At 41.0% G+C, this 20392-nt stretch overlaps 2 protein-coding genes across 3 annotated transcripts in view; one reads left to right on the top strand and one right to left on the bottom strand.

Annotated features, from left to right (window-relative positions):
* Positions 1–1575, bottom strand: part of RAD50 (RAD50 double strand break repair protein) — an 87652-nt gene extending 86077 nt beyond the window's left edge. The window contains exon 1 of one of the 2 annotated variants that reach the window (XM_025387171.1): positions 592–1575. In XM_025387171.1, the coding sequence (XP_025242956.1) occupies positions 592–720 (129 nt within the window). In that variant the 5' untranslated portion in view covers positions 721–1575. The remainder of the gene's footprint in view (positions 1–591) is intronic. The other variant, XM_025387172.1, reaches the window with a different exon arrangement.
* Positions 1576–14587: 13012 nt separating this feature from the next.
* On the top strand, positions 14588–16660 carry IL5 (interleukin 5). The gene is made up of 4 exons (XM_025387180.1): positions 14588–14768; positions 14977–15009; positions 15964–16092; positions 16198–16660. Exons 1-4 carry the CDS (start codon positions 14631–14633, stop codon positions 16294–16296), a joined length of 399 nt encoding a protein of 132 aa, XP_025242965.1. The 5' UTR covers positions 14588–14630; the 3' UTR covers positions 16297–16660.
* Positions 16661–20392: the final 3732 nt, after the last annotated feature.

Genomic DNA, 20392 nt, shown 5'->3' with positions numbered 1-20392 from the left:
TTTCTAAATATTCCCAGGGCTTTAAAAGAAATAAGTCAGTCGTGCACCAACTTTAAATTGTTGACTGGGTTTTAAGAACAAAAGTTTTCCAAGTTAAGTGCCACTATAAGTTACATTTTTAAATTAAGTCATTTATTTTCCATGTAACATGCTTGGACAGTTGGCATACCTGGAAACTCTTTAGTCATATATATATCACTTTATAACTTTTAAAAGAATTCTTGTGTGGGACAACTAGTGGGTAGTGAATGCTATGCTTTGAAAGCAAAGAGACAGCATTAAAAAACATCAATACAGACCAAAGGGCATCCAGTGGGAACTGAACTCTGAGTGAGCTGCGACAGCTCCCTGTCTCGTGGGATTCTTAAGTAAACCTTGTCCCCAGGACAGGCACCGACAGCCTTCAGGGACTGCCTCAGGCTAACTCCTAAGGTCGCTGTAGCCTACAGGCCACGCCCCGAGGCACTTTAAGGGCCTACACCTGTGGAGCCCTACGGACGCTTCTCTTCCTAAGGAGAGTTCTGAACTCCCCATTTTATTCTCCGAAAGATGTAGCGACCTGTAAACTGAAGGCGGCTACTGAAGACTTACCGTCTTTCCCGCCCCATTGGGTCCAACCAAAATTGTAAGGGGGCTGAAGAAAGTGATAATTTGCTTATCTTTGTCCTCTATTCCAAAACTCCGCACGCCCAGAATGCTCATCTTTTCGATCCGGGACATGTTTGCAAACGTTTCTAATCTCACCGGGGACCTGGAGCCCACAAAGGCTTAACTGAGGCCGAAGCAGGGCGTGCACCGGACGTGAGACCCACGAATCTCAGGGTCAGGAGGATCCGGGCGGGGAGCGAGGCCACAGGACAGGCAAAAGATCCGGCCGGCCAAGAGCGGGAGAGATGGGGCGGGAGATGGCGCCTTTCCTCCCACACTAGCTGCTTTTCCCGCCGGTGGCGAGAGCGGAGGCGGGAACCAGCCAGGGGCTGCCCGCCGGGGACGCAAAGCAGTAGCCGCAACGCGACCCCGCAACCGCGCTCACTCACAGCTTCCCGCCTCGGCCGCCCTGTGGGTCACGTGGGTCTCTAGGCCCGCGAGCGTCCACGCCACACTCCTAGGGCACGCCGGGAGATCGGAAGCCCGCCGTGCGTGCGCAGCTCCGACTTCCGGGTGCCGAGTGCAGGATGCTGTTGCCAGGGGCAGCGGACGTCCAGATATTTGCTGGGGATGGGCAACCTGGAGAGGTACTGACTTTTGGAAGGGAAGACCAAAACCTGTGACGGATGGCGTTTCTCAAAGCTTGACACTGGGACTTCTGGAATGGGGGGAAGGGGTGGTGTGGATTGGAGACCCAGGAAGGTGGTCCGTTCATGTCCAAACTATTTTCCTTTTCATTCCCATTCTCTAATGTTCGTATAGTAATTTCCAGTGATCACATAACACGTGATGACGCCATTGCAGTAGTGTTTAATGGAATGTGCGCATGTGTATTCCTTGTGCTTAGAAATATCAATTTTAATTTATAATTGAGTAAATGTTGATAATTATAACTCACGTACACGCTCTTTGAGGTCCCCGGTAATTTTTTAGTGTAAAGGCGTGTTTGAGACCAAAAGTCTGGGAACTAAAACTAAAAGCAGGCTGCAAATACGAAGAATGTAGGCGTAATCCATTCCGATCAGTGCTCCCAGCAATAGATATCTTTACAAATAAGGGAAAGAGAAGTTACCTGTCTCAGAAGTAACTGAGAATATTGCTTTCTTGGAAACAAACTTAATGGAGGGATATCACATGCAAGGGCCTAGAGGAACATATATAAAAATTACTGAAACAATAGTGGAGGACATTTAAATGAAACAAAAATTTGGAATTACTATAGTGGTACAATTGGCCTCTGCCTGCCTTGGAAAAATGTAGGAAATGTTTCTCCAGTAACACAATCCCAAGCAAATAATTTACAGAACCTAGTACATAAATTTATGTGCCAAAGGATGCAAGTGGGGAACACGAGTGAGAAATAGTCTCTTGCTGTACCAGGTTTAAAAAACCTGAAAGTGTCAGTTATTACAACATACTTAAAATAACTAATGGAAGAAAACATTAAAATTATATAGGAATGTCTTACTTGGCAAAGCAAATGTAATAAAACAATGGGAAAAGACTAAAGCCCCTTTTTTACATTTTAAAAATTGTAAAATACACATAAAATTTACAGTCTTGGCCGGACACAGTGGCTCACGCCTGTAATCCCAGCACTTTGGGAGGCTGAGATGGGTGGATCACGAGGTCAGGAGATCGAGACCATACTGGCTAACACGGTGAAACCCGTCTCTACTAAAAATACAAAATATTAGCTGGGTCTGGTGGCAGGCACCTGTAGTCCCAGCTCTTGGGAGGCTGAGGCAGGAGAATGGCGTGAACCCAGGAGGCAGAGCTTGCAGTGAGTCAAGATCACGCCACTGCATTCCAGCCTGGCCAACAGAGCAAGACTCTGTCTCAAAAAAAAAAAAAAAATTTTTACTATCTTAACCATTTTTAAGTGTACGTTTCAGTGGTGTTAAGTATACTCACGTACAACCGTCACCACCTTTCAACCTCTACAAATCTTCTCATTTTGCAAAACAAACTACCCATTAAATAATAACCTTCTCCTCCCAACATCCTCCAACCCCTGACAACCAACATTCTACTTTCTGTCTCTGTAATTTTTTACTAAGTACCTCATATAAGTGGAATCATACAGCTTTTATCTATTTGTGACTTGGCTCATTTCACTTATAATGTCCTCAAGGTTCATCCATGTTGCAGCCCAGGGGTCCCCAACCCCCAGACCACTGACTAGTATGCATACCTGGCCTGTTAAGAACCTGGTGGCACAGTAGGAGGTGAGCAACAGAGGAGTGAACATTACCACCCGAGCTGGGCCTCAGATCAGTAGGGGCATTAGATTCTCATAGGAGCGCAAACCCTATTTTGAACTGCCCATGAGAAGGATCTAGGTTGCCCCATGCAAGGGATCTAGGTTGCCCATTCCTTATGAGAATCTAATGCCTGATGATCTGAGGTTGAACAGTTCCATCCCAGAACCATCACCCCACTCCTGTCTGTGAAAAAACTGTCTTTCATGAAACTGGTGCCTGGTGCCAAAAAGGTTGGGGACCACTGTAGCATATATCAGAATTCTGGTAGTTTTTAAGGTTGAATAAGATTCATTACAGTACACATCACATTTTGCTTATCCATCTATTGATGGACATTTGGGTTGCTTTCACATTTTAGCTACTGTGAATAATATGGCCATATATAAATGGTGTACAAATGTCACTTCTGGACCCTACTTTCAGTTCTTTTGGGTATATACCCAGAAGTGGAATTATTAGATCATACAGTAATTCAACTTTTAATTTTTTGAGGAACTGCCATACTGTTTTGCACAGTGGTTGTACCATTTGACATTCCCACCAATAGTGCACAAGGGTTTCAATTTCTACATATGCTTGCCAACACTTGTTATTTTATGTTTTTTTGATAGTAGCCATCCTGATGAGTGTGAAGTGACACCTCATTGTAGTTTTGATTTGCATTTCAATAATGATTAGTAGCATCTTTCCATGTGTTTATTGGCCATTTGTGTATCTTCTTTGAATAATTGACTATTCAAGTGGAGACTTTTTTTTTTTTTTTGAGATGGAGTCTGGCTCTGTCACCCAGACTGGAGTACAATGGCGCGATCTTAGCTCACTGTAACCTCTACCTCCTGGGTTCAAGCGATTCTCCTGCCTCAGCCTCCTGAGTAGCTGGAATTACAGGTGTGCACCACCACGCCTGGCTAACTTTGTGTATTTTTATTTTTTATTTTTTTTAATTTTTCTTTTTTTGAGACAGAGTCTTGCTCTGTCGCCCAGGCTGTGGTGCAGTGGCTGGATCTTGGCTCACTGCAAGCTCCGCCTTCCAGGTTTACACCATTCTCCTGCCTCAGCCTCCCGAGTAGCTGGGACTACAGGCGCCCGCCAACACGCCCGGCTAGTTTTTTGTATTTTTTAGTAGAGACAGGGTTTCACCATATTAGCCAGGATGGTCTCAATCTCCTGACCTCATGATCCGCCCGTCTCGGCCTCCCAAAGTGCTGGGATTATAGGCTTGAGCCACCGCGCCTGGCCACTTTTTGTAGTTTTAGTAGAGATGGGGTTTCACCATGTTGGTCAAGCTGGTCTTGAACTCCTGACCTCGTGATCTACCCACCTCGGCCTCCCAGAGTGCTGGGATTACAGGCATGAGCCACTGCGCCCGGCTGAGACCATTTTTTAAAAGTCAGATTTATTGAAGCATAATTGACATACAGTAAAATTCACCCTTTTCCAGGGTATAATTCCATGAGTTTTGACAAATATAAACATTTGTGTAAACCACCAAGACCATTTAAATGAATACTGTGGATACTTGGATATCAGTAGGAAGAAAAAAGCAAATTTACACTTTATTTTACTTACCGCTGTAAGTTCTGGCGGATAAAATTTCAGAAAGATATTTCTGGAAGCAATAAAAGAAAAAGTGATAAATGTAATTACCTCTACTTTTAAAGGGGGATTTTATGACCCCAAGTAGCATAAGAAATTAGCAATCACTGAGATCACTGAGATAAGATATTGCTTGTCTCTGGTCTCAGCATGAAGTACCCAACATCATCTCTTACGCAGTTACCCTTTCTTAAAAAGGGAAAAAAGTTGAACTTGAATCTAATCATACCTTTAGATGTAACTTTCAGTTCACAGGAATTACAAGGATTAAGCTAACAGCAACACAGGGTTGGAAAAGGCAAACCCGGAAGGTGGAAACTGTTACAAGACACTGTCACAGGCTCTCAGGAGATCATTATAATTAAAACAAAGACTGTTGTAGATTTTAAAAGACTTATTAAAAAACATATTGTTGCAAATTAAAAGATTTGAGATACATACCACCCCAATGGAATGCATGGTCCTAGTTTGGAAACTGGTTTAGCCATAGATGTGTGAAGGAAATTGGGAGATATGTGGGGAAATTTCAATGTAGACTGGAAATTAGATTAAAAAAAATTCTCTGGGGCAGGCGGATCACGAGGCCAGGAGATTGAGACCATCCTGGCTAACACAGTGAAACCCCATCTCTACTAGAAATACAAAAAATTAGCTGGGCCTGGTGGCGGGTGCCTGTCGTCCCAGCTACTCAGGAGGCTGAGGCAGGAAAATTGCTTGAACCTGAGAGGTGGAGGTTGCAGTGAGCCAAGATCACGCCACTGCACTCCAGCCTGGGTGACACAGCAGGACTCTGTCTCAAAAATAATAATAATAATAGTTCTTGTTAATTTTATTGTATTAGGTATGATAATATTTTGCTATGTAAGAAAATGATCTTTTTTGAGATGCATATGGAAGTATTAGTGATAGTGTGTCATGCTGTCTATAATTTAAAATACTTTAGAAAAAAATAGTGAGTTGAAGGAAAAAAATGGATATGACAAGGTAACCAGGTTCCATTACAAAAAAATTTCAAATTTGTAACAATGGAAACTATAAAACTAAGATAAAAGCTCTAGGATTGGGGTGGAAAAGATTTGTAATAAAAATGATTAATCCTTAAAATTAAAGGGCAAATCAGTCAAGTCTCCACTTCTTAGTAAACTACTACTTCCAAAAAATATTTGGTTTCACTGGTACTAAAATTAATGAAATGAAAAATAAAACTACCATGAAATACTGTTTTATACCTAATAGCAAACCTCTTTATTCTTTGTTTTTTGTTTGTTTATTTGTTTTGTTTTGTTTTTGAGATGGAGTCTCGCTGTGTTGCCAGGCTGGAGCACAGTGGCGTGATCTTGGCTCACTGCAACCTCTGCCTCCCGGGTTCAAGCAATTCTTCTGCCTCAGCCTCCCGAGTAGCTGGGACTACAGGCATGCACCGCCACGCCCAGCTAATTTTTGTATTTTTAGTAGAGACGGGGTTTCACTATGTTGGCTAGGATGATCTCAATCTCTTGACCATGTGATCCACCCGCCTCGGCCTCCCAAAGTGCTAGGATTACAGGCTTGAGCCACCGCACCTGGCCTGAGAACCTCTTTATTCTTACAATACTTTCTAACATATTTCTGCTTTTTTTCTGATATTAATACTGGTACATGAACTTTCTTTAGACCAGTATTTGTCTAGTACAGTAGTAAGTCCTTGCTTAATAGTATAGATTTGTTCTTAGAAATTGCAACTTAAGGGAAGTGAAACCAATTTTATCATAGGCTAGTTGATATAAACACAAGACAAGTTCGTAGGACATATTTTTGGTCATAAAAACATCATCAAAATTCTAAATAAAGATGAAAACACTTCTATTCAATATTAAACATTGAAACAAATGTGAGCAATAGATACATTTAAGAAAGATTCATAAAAGCAAGTAAAATAAGTATTTACCCAACTATTCCAGTTCAAGTTTGCAGGTGGCTAGAGCTTATCCCATCAGCTCAGGGTGCAAGGTGGGCACCAGCCCTGAACAGGATGCCATTCCATCACAGAACACACACACATGCACACACAAACACGCAGCCTGGGACCATGTAGACATGCCAATTCACCTCACATGCACATCTCTAGGATGTCGGAGGAAACTGGAGTACCCAGAGAAACCCCACACAGACATTATGTACACACTCCACACAGACAGTGGCCTGGCCAAGAATCAACTATTATTTTCTCATGAATGTTATAACAAATTTATTCTAGGACCTGCTATATATCTTTGCATTCAACCTTCCTATATCATTTTGCATTGTGTATCTCTTGAAAATAGCTGATAGATGATTTCTAATGCAATTTTGTAGTATTTGCCTTTTAATAAATGACTTTCGTCTGTTTTCAATTACTGTGATTGATGATAAATGTAGGCTTATGTCTTATTCCTGTGCTTTTTCTTTGCTTCTTCGTCTCCTTTCCTGCTTTGTAGACTATCTGAGCTTTCTTTATTCCTTGTTTTACTCTACTGATTTGGAAGATAGACATTCTATTTTTATTCTTTTAGTGGGCACTCTTAAATTTTTCACATTCCTATTTTGAAGTCCAGAGTTAATATCATTAGGATCCTTCTGAACAATACAAAGACTGTAAAACGTGTCAGCTGATCACCCCCCACCTTCCACATTATCACTGTTTAGTATTTTTGTTCCTCATTGTCTTCAAATAAGAAACAAAGTAAGTGAAATCAGTTGTTTTTAAACCAGCATTATTCATTTAGGTTTACCAGCATATTTATCAAACTCTTTGATTCCCACTGCTTCTGCATCACTTCTTCCTTCTGGGTTCATTCGCTCTCCATTAGCAAAACCTTTAAAGCCTGGTGCTAACGGACCTTCAGGGAAAGAAATCTGTCTCCCAGTGCTGATATTAAGATTAAACAAACTATTTTTGTGAAAGTGCTTATACATTGTAAAACCCTGTGAAAATATAAGAGATTTCTTTTTTCTGGCCAGGTGCAGTGGCTCACGCCTGTAATCCCAGCGCTTTGGGAGGCTGATGCGGGCGGATCACAAGGTCAATAGATCAAGACCATCCTGGCCAACAAAAATTAGCTCGGCATGGTGGCGCGTGCCTGTAGTCCCAGCTACTCAGGAGGCTGAGGCCGGAGAATCGCTTGAACCTGGGAGGCAGAGCTTGCCTGAGATCTGAGCCAGGATCGCGCCACTGCACTCCAGCCTGGCGACAGAGCGAGACTTGGTCTCAAAAAACAAAAAAAAAAAAAAAAGAAAAAAAAAAGATTTCTTTTTTCTGCATTGAATATTTTCAGAGAGTGATCTGGTAAAATGTAACAAAAGCTATAAAAATGATCATACAAGTTCCTTAGCATAAGGGAAATTTTTAAAATTTTACACAGGTGTTTATAGTAGCATTGTTTAAAATTGTGGACAGCTAGAAACAACCCTAGTGCCTACAAGTTGGGAAATGGTGATGGAAACTGTGGTACATCAGTTTCATCTAATAGCAGGTAATCACTAAAATAATAAGTGGGAAAACTGTGTAGATATGTGAAAAAGAAATACTAATAAAAAAGATAAATACAGACTGCATATATTCACTGATTAAAACTCTGTAAAACTGTGTGTTAGTAAGGATTAGAAGATGTTTTTAAAAAACTGATAAATGCTATACCAAGAAATTCTGTGTTTATTTTCCTATAATGTTATTTATTCAATTAAAAAATCATATTAAAGGGAGATTGAAAGGATAGAAGTTCGAATAGAGTCAAGAAGAAAAAGATGTTATCAATTTACATTTAGTCACCATGAAAATTTTGGGGTATCATTCTCAATTGATTAGAATCAGTTCATGGAAAAGTCATTTGACCTAAGGACTACACAGTAAAAACCACAGTTATCAGTTTTAAAGACATGTTGCCAATGTGTTACCCACTAATAGAGATAAAAGTTTTAGGGCAAAAGGATGGATGTTACCCACCAGTGTAACTTTTCAATATTATTCAATGTCCTTTTTCTAAATTATAAAATTACCAACCAGTAATTATTTACAAATCAAAGCACTAATTCCTTATTTCTTTCTATTTCCCTAAAATAATGTGGATTTTTAAAAATCTAAATGGTAGTTCACATTGCCTCAGTCTCTGTAGCTGAACTTTAAAGCTTTGCTCTCTTTTGCCCAGGAGTTCTGCCAAAGATGTTTTTGTTACTTCAGGCTCCCAGCTGCAGGTAAAAGACTCCTTGAGGCTGGGCACGGTGGCTCATGCTTGTAATCCCAGCACTTTGGGAGGCCGAGGTGGGTAGATCACGAGATCAGGAGTTTGAGACCAGCTGGTCAAGATGGTGAAACCCCGTCTCTACTAAAAATACGAAAGTTAGCCAGGCGCGGTGGCAGGTGCCTGTAATCCCAGCTACTCAGGAAGCTGAGGCAGGAGAATCGCTTGAACCTGGGAGGCGGAGGTTGCAGTGAGCCGAGATCGCACCACTGTATTCTAGTAGCCTGGGTGACAGAGCAAGACTCTGTCTCAAAAAAGAAAAAAGAAAAAAAGAAAGACTTCTTGAGTTTCCACAGTATAGTAATCTTCACTTAATGTCATCGATAGGTTCTTGGAAACAGACTTTAAGGGAAAGGATGTATAACGAAACCAATTTTACCATAGGTAATTTGATATGAACAAAGGTTACGTTCCTATGGCATATTTCTGGTCACAAAAACGTCATCAAACTTCTAAATGAAGACCAAACACTTCTAATATTAAACATTGAAACAATTATGGGCTATACATACATTTAGGAAAGATTCATAAAAACAAGTAAGATAATTATTTACCCAACTATTCCAGTTGAAGTTTGAAGGTGGCAAGGAGTCTATCCCGGTAGCTCAAGGTACAAGGTGAGCACCAGTCCTGGAGAGGATGTCATTCCATTGCAGAGCATACAGATGCACACACATAAACACACACTGACAGACTGGGACTGTGACATGCCAGTTCACTTTGTGCGCACATCTTTGGGATGTGGGAGGTTGTGCAAACTCCACATAGACAATGGCTTTGGCTGGGAGTCGATTGTTTTTCTTATCAACAATATAATAACGTGGAACTAAGAAAAGTTATTCAAGGACCTGCTGTATTTACATTAATTCAACGAGTACAACAAAAGATAAATAGTTGTTGGGCCAGGTGCGGTGGCTCAAGCCTGTAATCCCAGCACTTTGGGAGGCCGAGACGGGCGGATCACGAGGTCAGGAGATCGAGACCATCCTAGCTAACACGGTGAAACCCCGTCTCTACTAAAAAATACAAAAAATTAGCCGGGCGAGGTGGCGAGCGCCTGTAGTCCCAGCTACTCGGGAGGCTAAGGCAGGAGAATGGCGTGAACCCGGGAGGCGGAGCTTGCAGTGAGCTGAGATCCAGCCACAGCACTCCAGCCTGGGCGACAGAGCAAGACTCCGTCTCAAAAATAAATAAATAAATAGATAAATAAAAAATAAAGTTGTTGTAAGTGCCTGCTTGTTCATTTGGTTATTTATTCAACATATTTTTATTTCATTGTCTACAATAGGCTAGTCCTCAAGGATAAAGAGATCAATAAAAACCTTATTCTCAAGGAGCTCATAGTCTACTGGTGAAATAAAAAGGTGCCAACTGCATTACACTCATGGAATTCAAAGTCTTTTTTTTTTTTTTTTGAGACAGGGTCTCACTATGTTTCCCAGGCTAGTCTTAAACTCTTGGACCCGATTGATCCTCGGGCCTTAGCCTCCTGAGCAAAGCCTTTTAAATAATAATGGTAAAAACAATCATTAAGTTTTTCGATGTACAGTATTGTCATTTATTATTATTATTTTTTGAAATGGAATCTCGCTCTGTCACCCAGGCTAGAGTGCAGTGGCACGATCTTGGCTCACTGCAACTTCTGCCTCCTGGGTTCAAGCAATTCTCCTGCCTCAGCCTCCCAAGTAGCTGTGCTTACAGGTGCCTGCCACCAAGCCCAGCTTATTTTTGTATTTTAGTAGGAACAGGGTTTCACCATGTTGGCCAGGCTGGTCTTGAACCCCTGACCTCAACCAATCCACCCTCCTTGACCTCCCAAAGTGCCAGGGTTACAGACCTGAGCCATCGCGCCCGGCCACAGTATTCTTTTTAATACACTTTTTATTTTAAGTAGTTTTAGATTAATAGAGAAGTTTCAAGACTGTTAGAGTTCCAGTGTGCCCCGCACCCAGTTTCCCCTGTTGTTAACATTACTATGGTACAATTGTCACAACTAAGAAACTAATACTGGTACATTACTAAAATCCAGGCTTTTTCCAATTCCCTTAGTTGTGCCCATTGTCCTTTTTCTGTTCCTGAGTGTCATCCATGATACCACATTGTATGTAGTCATCATGTCTCTTAGAGGCCTCTGGCTGTGTCAGTTTCTCAGACCGTGCTTGTTTTTGATGACCTTAACAGTTTTAAGGAGCACTGGTCAGGCATTTTGTCTCCATTTGGGTATGTGTAGTGTTTGTCTCATGGTTATGCAGAGGTTACTGGTTTTGGGGAGGAAGATGACAGAGATAAAGTTCCATTCTTATCACATCAAATCAAAGGTACATGCTGTTAACGTGATGTTTCACGGGCACCATTGACTGTCATCGCCTAGCTGAGGTAGTGTTGATCAGGTTTCTCCACTGTGAAGTTACTCCTTTTATTCTCCCCTTTCCATACAGTTCTCTTTTTAAAAAAATCACTCTGTGTATCCCACTCTTAAGGAAGGGGGGTTATGTTCCGTCTCCTTGAGGGTGGAGTAGCTACATACATTATTTTGAATTCTTGGGCACAGGAAATTAAAATCATTAACTTTTCTTTGGAGTTTTGCATTAATAAAGCTCTTTCAAATACATTATTTTACAGGTCCAACTCCGAGACAGTTTACAGTCAGGTAGGGGAGATCAGACTTACAGAGGAAAAGTTAATGACATGAAAACTTTATAAGAAATTTAATTTTGTACACCCATGTTCATAGCAGCATTATTCACAATAGCCAAAGGATGGAAGCAACATTAGTGTCCATCGACAGACCATGGATAAATAAAACATGGTATAGACATCCAATGAAATATTACTCAGCCTCAAAAAGGAAGGAAATTGACACATGCTACGACATGGATGAATCTTGAGAACAGACATTATGCTAAATGATATAAACCAGTCACAAAAAGCCAAGTACTGTATATGAGGTACCTAAAGTCATCAAATTCGTAAAGACAGAAAGTAGAAGAGTGGTTGCAAGGTGCTGGGAGAAGGGGGACGGGGGTTGGGAGCTGTTGTTAATGGGCACAGAGTTTCAGTTTTGCAAGATGAAAAGAGTCCTGGAGATTTGTCACACAACATTATGAATGTACTTAAGGCTACTGAGCTGTACACTTAAAAAATGGTTAAGATAGTAAATTTATGTGTATTTTGCCACACTTAAACATTTCTAAAAGAAATACAATTTTGAATAAGAAATATTTTTTATAACTAGCCTTCCAATAAGAACCCACAGTTTTGCTGTAAAACAGAGGATGCAAAATGGTGCATTATGTAGTTGCCAACATTTGAAAAATCCAGAGATTATATATAATAAGCAGGATTTCAGGCTTCTTTTTGTCACTGTTGTTGTGTTTTTTTGTTTGTTTTTTGTTTTTGATTTTTGTTGTTTTTGTTTTGTTTGAGACAGAGTCTCACTCTGCTGCCCACGCTGGAGTGCAGTGGTGCAATCTCAGCTCACTGCAACTTCTGCCTCCTGAGTTCAAGCAATTCTCCTGCCTCAGCCTCCCGAGTAGCTGGGATTACAGGCACACACCACCACGCCTGGCTAATTTTTGTAAAGCCTTCTTTGAAAAACGGAATGATCTGGTAATGGGAGCCCAGGTGTGTCACCTGGCAACCATCAGCTGGAGCTGAGCAGCACCTGCCACCTTTAGATAGATCATGCGCGCTGTAGTTTCATGTGACCCCCACCAGCTTTGATGTGTTACACCCTGCCCATTTCACTCACTGGTCTTGAACTCCCGGGCTCAAGAGATCCACTGCCTGGGCTTACCAAAGTGCTGGGATTACAGGCATGAGCCACTGTGCTCAGCCTAATCTTTTATTTTTTGTAGAGATGGAGTCTCACTATGTTGCCTGGGATGGTCTCAAACTCCTGGGCTCAAGCAATCCTTCTGCTTCAACCTCCCAAAGTGCGGGGATTACAGGCATGAGCCACCTTGCCCAGCCTCCTATGATAGAATTTAAGTACTCAGAACTTTGTGTGTTTAAGGTACTAAAATAACAAGTTATTTGGCAATTCCTCTGAAACTTTCACCTAAGCCCTAACTTCCTCAGTGTAACACAAAAGCGTCAGGGGGAATCAGAGAGAACTCTCTCGTATTCTCTGGGAAGAGAAAGCTCCTGCCAGAACTCAGCTTCTTTTCTGAGAACACCATTTTAAGAGCACTTTGACCAAGCCTATTGTGATTCCTACCTCACTCCTGATAGATTTTCTGAAGTGAGCCAAACTTCTGCAGTCTGAAGGAAACATTTCTCAATGAAAACATTTCTCAAGTGTGCAAATCAGACACGTCTAACCAAGAGTCCAAAACTTCAGCACAAACAAAACCAAACGTGGTACAAGAAGGCCGCCACTGAAATCCAAGACTATCTTTATCTTTCCAGTGCAGAGCTGGGATTGCATATGTATGAAAGGTGTGTCTACCTCCCAGCTGCCTCTACTTCTCATACACAACTACACCTAGCTTTGGAAAAGTGTTCTGGGCAACAGTTTGTGTTTGGTACCATCTGTTCTTGATGCTCAAGACAGGCCTGAAGTCAGGCTTCTAGGCTGCCAACATAGAGCCACTCTGGGATGCTCACTGAAGCACTCTATTAAAAACAATGGGCCACATACACCTCCATCATGTGTGCTCAGGCCAGGGAAAAAGGAAGTGTGTGGTCTAGGAGGGGGGCCTCATTTGCGCCTTTCTGGGATTACAGGTCTGAGCCTAAGGAACAAAGGCTGATTCCCCTAATTTCATGGCTCACCCAAGGTGTGAAAGGACACCTCCACCCTTATGGGACATAAAGGAGAGGACACATCCATGTATTATGTGTCTGTGACAGATATTTATTGGTTGCCATCCCAGAATCTATGTCCCTCTTACTACTGGGACCCCACATTTCTCAGCTATGCAATTGAGGTGAGGTTAGGGTCACTGGTAGCTCCAGGGAGAGCCAATCAGTCTATTCCACACCCTGGTCATAGTTCAAGGACAAACATGGGACCCTTGTCAGAAAGAGACTGAAATTGAAAGCTTTTGATTAAACAATCAGAAAAGCACCGCTTGCTTTTTCCTGCTGCTCATGAACAGAATACGTACAGATCCAGGAGTCTGGACGTCATCTTGAGACCTCAACAGGAAAGCTGCGCAAGGATGGAGTCAAGGAAGAGTCACTGAAACCATCAAAATGTGAAAGAGCCTCCATTCCTGGACTGTTTGGTTCTATGAGCCAATACCTTCCCTCTTTATCTTCAACCACTTTGGGTTAGGTTTTTAGTCACTGGCAACAGAAAGGATGCTAATCAAGACCCCAGTGAACAGAACTTAAACCCTCCAAGGCTTGGCAGTCTCCGTTTTAATCACTGTCTTCCCACCAATGTTTTCAATTTCAATTAAGACAGATTAATCTCACCACAGTCATGGTAGAACATAGCCGATCTGAAAAACATTCCCAATATTTATGTATTTTAGCATAAAATTATGTTTAGTGGTCTATCTTATACTTCTCCTTTTTGCACACATCTTTTAAGAGGAACTCAATCTTCTGATTTTTAAGAAATGCAAATGTGGGGCAATGACGTATCAACCCAAAGATTTTCTTTGTAATAGAAAATGTTTTTAAAGGGGGGAAATAGGGATTTTCATTATTAAAAGATAAAACTAAATTTATTTTTTAAGATATAGGGCATTGGAAACACTTAGTTTCACAATATGCCATTATTAGGCATTCTCTATCTGATTGTTAGAAATTATTCATTTCCTCAAAGACAGAGAATAAATTGATTGGGGATGCAGTCTTGTACTGTGCACTTTCTTTGCCAAAGGCAAAAGGAGAACATTTCAGAACCGTGAGGATGCTTCTGCATTTGAGTTTGCTAGCTCTTGGAGCTGCTTACATGTATGCCGTCCCCACAGAAATTCCCACAAGTGCATTGGTGAAAGAGACCTTGGCACTGCTTTCTACTCATCGAACTCTGCTGATAGGCAATGAGGTAATTTTCTTTATGGTTCCTATAGTCTTTAAAGTGCATAGGTAATCATTTGTGATGGTTGCTTTACTATATATAGAGATCTGTTATAAATAATAAGATTCTGAGCATGTTAGTACATGAGTGATAACTACATCACCAGCAAACATTCCATTAAAAGTTGTGAATGCTGATGTGCTGTAAAAATGATTGTATTTCCTTTCCTTTCCAGACTCTGAGGATTCCTGTTCCTGTACATAAACATGTAAGTTAAATTATGATTCAATAAAATGATGGCATGAATAAGGAAATTTCCTATTTTAAGCTGTAAATCATTAGTTATCATTGGAACTCTTTAATTTTCTATAGTATGTTTTCATATGGGTGGTTGTGAATGTCTGTACTTATAAATATGAGGAATGACTTTTTATCAAGTAGAATCCTTTAAACAAGTGGATTAGGCTCTTTGGTGATGTTATTAGTTTGCCTCCCAAAAAGCATCGTGTCAGGGATTCTTTCCAGAAGGATTCCGCACTGAGTGAGAGGTGCCTGCTAGTCTCTGTGCGGTTCTGACTAGGGTCTTTCTCACTCTAATGTCTTTCTGAAAGTAATAGCAACTCAGAATTATATTTTTAGAACCATGATCAGTAGACATTAAAATATATAACAAATGCCCTATATTAATAATTTCTGCATACTTAAATAATTATGACTATATGATGGTATTGTATGTATTTGAATATGTCCTGGTCATATTAAAATGTAAAATATATAATTTTATTAGTCTAAATAGAATGAAACTACCAACTAGAACTGTAGAAACACATTGATGTGAGTTTAATGTATAATGTATTACACTTCCAAAACATTTTTTTCAAGTTACATAATTAAGTTATATCCTTTATAAAACTCCTCAGTAATCTTATAAGCTTCATCTACTTTTTGAAAATTTTATCTCAATATGTGGTGGTTTGTTGCCTAGAAAACAAACAAAAAACTCTTTGGAGAAGGGAACTCATGTAAATACCACAAAACAAAGCCTAACTTTGTGGACCAAAATTGTTTTAATAATTATTTTTAATTGATGAATTAAAATGTATATATATTTATGGTGTACAATATGATGTTTTGAAATATGTATACATTGCAGAATGGACAATGGACCAAATTTTTATACATTGTTTTGATTATTTGTGTTTTAAAAATTTTCCTCATTTAGCACCAACTGTGCACTGAAGAACTCTTTCAGGGAATAGGCACACTGGAGAGTCAAACTGTGCAAGGGGGTACTGTGGAAAGACTATTCAAAAACTTGTCTTTAATAAAGAAATACATTGACGGCCAAAAAGTAAGTTACACACATTCAATGGAAACCGTGTTTGTCTGGCTGTGCCTATTTCTATGGAATTGACAGTTTCCTATAATATCCATTGTCATTTTTCTTTTTTCACAGAAGAAGTGTGGAGAAGAAAGACGGAGAGTAAACCAATTCCTAGACTACCTGCAAGAGTTTCTTGGTGTAATGAACACCGAGTGGATAATAGAAAGTTGAGACTAAACTGGTTTGTTGCAGCCAAAGATTTTGGAGGAGGACATTTTACTGCAATGAGAATGAGGGCCAACAAAGGGTCAGGCCTTAATTTTCAATGTAATTAAACTTCAGAGGGAAAGCAAATATTTCAGGCATACTGACACTTTGCCAGAAAGCATAAAATATTTAAAATATATTTCAGATATCAGAATCATTGAAGTATTTTCCTCCAGGCAAAATTGATATACTTTTTTCTTATTTAACTTAACATTCTGTAAAATGTCTGTTAACTTAATAATATTTATGAAATGGTTATGAATTTGGTAAATTAATATTTATTTCATGTTATGTTGTGTTCCAATAAAACAAAAATAGACAACTGTTCAATTTGCTACTGGCCTCTGTCTTAGCAGTGGAAGTTAGCCCAGTTCGTTGAGTACATGCCCAGTTTGGAGGGAGGGTCTGAGCACGTGTGGCTGGGCATCCCCATTTCCCTGGAGAAGTCTCAGGGTTGCAAGGCACACCAGAGGTGGAAGTGATCTAGCAGGACTTAGTGGAGATGTGGAGAGCAGGGACACAGGCAGGAGATGAACCTGGTTTTCTCTCTACAGTATCCCCAGAACCTGGGATGGTGCAGGGTAAATGGTGGGGAATAAATGAATGAATGTGCTTTCCAAGACTGATTGTAGAATTAAAATGAGTTGTAAGGCTTCCCCTGGAAGAAGGGCAGTGTGGGAACCTGTAACTAGGTTCCTGCCCAGCCTGTGAGAAGAATTTGGCAGATCAACCTCATTGTCAGTATAAAGAGGAAGCCAGAAACCCTCTCTGCCAAGACCTGCAGGGGTTCTTACCCCACCTGACCCTGCACCATAACAAAAGGAACAGAGAGACACTGGTAGGGCAGTGCCATTAGAAAGACTGAGTTCCGTATTCCCGGGGGCAGGGCAGCACCAGGCTGCACGACACTCCAATCTGCCTGCTTACGACTATCAGTAGCATCACTAGAGATTCTTCTGTTTGAGAAAACTTCTCAAGGATCCAGAAATTGTGCTCTTTAAAACATTTTAAAACTGATACAGACCCAAAGGAGAGACCCAGTAACAATATTCAGCCGTATCATCCATTTGCCCTTTCTTTCATTCAACAAATCTGTGTTGATCACGGGCTCTCTGCTGGGTGTGGTGGGATGCAGCTGTGGGCCTGTGCTGGAGGTCCTTAGAGGCTAGTACTCCTAGCCTGGGCTTTATCTGCATGGATTGCAGCAGTGTTGGGCTCCAGTGCTGTGTGAAGCAATTGCTCTTGCTCTTTCTGGGCATGGGAGAAGGGCCAGAGCAGTCAGACACAGATTCCCACGCAGGAGAATGGAACTCCTTCCGAGGAAGAAGACGGTTTTCCTTCCAGCACACGCCCAGGCATAGTGGTCAAGACCATGGACCAGGTCCCCAACTTGTGCATGCACCAAGCCCCAGGATCAGGAGCACAGCCAGTGAGGGAGGAAGATGGATGAGCACAGCACGGTGCTGACAGCTCTAGAAAAAGACAGGAAACAGGAAACTCAACTTGCAAAAAGACTGAATCTCAACTTGATTCAATTAGGCAGATACTGAGTTCCAGTATGCTCCAGGACTATTCTAGGAGCTAGGATTCAACAGTGAATAAAACAGACTAAATCCTTTCCCTTGTACACTTATATTCTCTCAAAAAAGCTCCTTTCCCTTCTTCCTTATCAGGAATGAGTTGTAAGGCTTAACTACTGTAAGGACCCTTATCAGGGTCCAATATAGTTAATAAGGACTTAAGACTGGACTATCACATCTAAATCCCCAATAATGAGCCCTCACCAATCTGCCAGGTCCCAGAGAAGTTAAAAGCAATCAGGGCTGTTTACAACTAACTGAAATAAAACTTGATTCGAACTTGTCATGTCAAGCCTGTTGACAACATACACACATGTGCACGTGTCACTGCTGTGCATAAAAACCTCTGACTCACTACCGTCTGAAGTCCAGGCTCCTTCACAGGTCATTCGAGGTCGACCTATGCCCCCTCTAACCCCTGACATACAGAAATACAGGCATTGTCCATGTAACATCCTTGGCAAGAAAACATTAACCAGGTGCCTCATTCCCATTATTTTAAGTGGGAAAAATGTTAATGCATTATGTCTCAACCCAAAATTTTCAACCAACTTCTTAAAACATAAAACATAGTAAAATGCCTGTATATAAGAAAAAAACACGTTAGGGTGTAAAAATTTAAACAAAATATTTTGTATTTATTTATTTAATTGTAATAAAATAAAGATATAAGATATTTAAAACAGAACTTCCTGATCATTCAGCAGTTAATATAATGTTGTTTTGTCTGTATAACATGCTGCACGTCCCCTTAGTTAACATTCAGAGGCTTTCTGACTGTCTTCTGTGAACTCTGATTTGCTACCAATTGTATGTGGAATAAACCTAAAGACTTTGTCCATTGACTCCCCTCATCACTTTGTTAAGGAATTTATTATGTTTAGGGGACATAAATATTTTTCCAATATAAATATTGGTGGGAAAGCATTGTATTGAGAGACATATTCTATGACGAAGTGCTCTACGTGGAAAACATGACTTGTGGAGATGTTCAGGCCAGGTGTGGTGGTTTATGCCTGTAATCCCAGCACCTTAGGAAGCTGAGGCAGGAGGATCACTTGAGTCCAGGAGTTCAAGACTAACCTGGGCAATATAGCAAGGCCATGTCTCTACAAAAAGAAAGAAAAGTAGCCAGGCGTGGTGGTGCACATCTGTAGTCCCAACTAGTCAGGTGGCTGAGGTGGGAGGATCACCTGAACCCAGGAGGTGAGGCTGCAATGAGCCTGATTGTGCCACTCTGGGCAACAGTGTGAGGCTGTTTCAAAAAAAAAAAAAAAAAAAGAGATGAACTGTAAAGAATGCTAGCTCTTATTCTTCACAGAATACCCATGAGTTTTCATACCTCTGTGCCTTGGTCCACACTATACCCTCTGTCTCAGTATCTTTGTTCTTTCCCACCTAACAAACTTGTAATTGCCCCTTTAGATGTTTTCATTCACCATCTCCTTCTTTTTTTTTTTTTTTTTTTTTTTTTTTTTTTTTTTTTTTTTTTAGAGACAGGGTCTTGCTCTGTCACCCAGGCTGGAGTGCAGTGGCGTGATCATTGCTTACTGCAGCCCTGAACTCCTGGGCTCAAGTGATGCTCCTGTCTCAGCCTCCCCAGTAGCTGGGACTACAGGCACTTACCACCATGCCTAGTTAATATCTTTTAAAATTATTTTGTAGGGATGGGGTTTGTAGGGATGGAGTTTCACTGTGTGACCTGGATTGGTCTCAAACTTCTGGCCTCAAGTGATCCTCTCACTTTGGCCTCTCAAAGTGCTGGGATTACAAGTATGAGCCACCACACTGGCCTCTTTTTATTTTTATTTATTTATTTATTTATTCATTTATTTATTTATTTGAGATGGAGTCTCACTTTGTCACCCAGCCTGGAGTGCAGTGGCGTGATCTCAGCTCACTGTAACTTGCACCTTCTGGGTTCCAGCGATTCTCCTGCCTCAGCCTCCCAAGTAACTGGGACTACATGCACCTACCACCATGCCCAGCTAATTTTTTTGTATTTTTAGTAGAGACGGGGTTTCACCATGTTAGCCAGGATAGTCTCGATCTCCTGACCTTGTGATCCACCCGTCTCAGCCTCCCAAAGTGCTGGGATTACCGGCGTGAGCAACCATGCCTGGCCTATTTTTATTTTTTTAAGAGATAGAGTCTTGCTATGTTGTCCAGGCTGGACTCAAACTATTGGGTTCAAGTGATCCTCCCATCTCAGCCTCCTAGCTGGAACTATAGGCAAGTGCCACCATGCCCAGCAGTTTTTTTTTTTTTATCTCAATGTACCTGCCTGTGGCCAGCTGACTTACTGCTTTCATGGTCTCACATCACTGTATACATTTACCATCAGGATCATGACAGAGAGAGAGTAAAATGCACAGGCCTATAAATGTAATGGGCTGTTACAAAAGTTTCAAAGCCACAGGAAGGTTCTGCCAGGTGCTTAGAATGTTTATTCCATTTATACAATAAAGAACTTGAAAAAC

This window comes from Theropithecus gelada, chromosome 6 (genome assembly GCF_003255815.1).
Source record: "Theropithecus gelada isolate Dixy chromosome 6, Tgel_1.0, whole genome shotgun sequence".
Lineage (NCBI taxonomy): Eukaryota > Metazoa > Chordata > Mammalia > Primates > Cercopithecidae > Theropithecus > Theropithecus gelada.
Note: the sequence above shows the minus strand (reverse complement) of the source record. Positions and strands in the feature narration are given on the sequence as shown.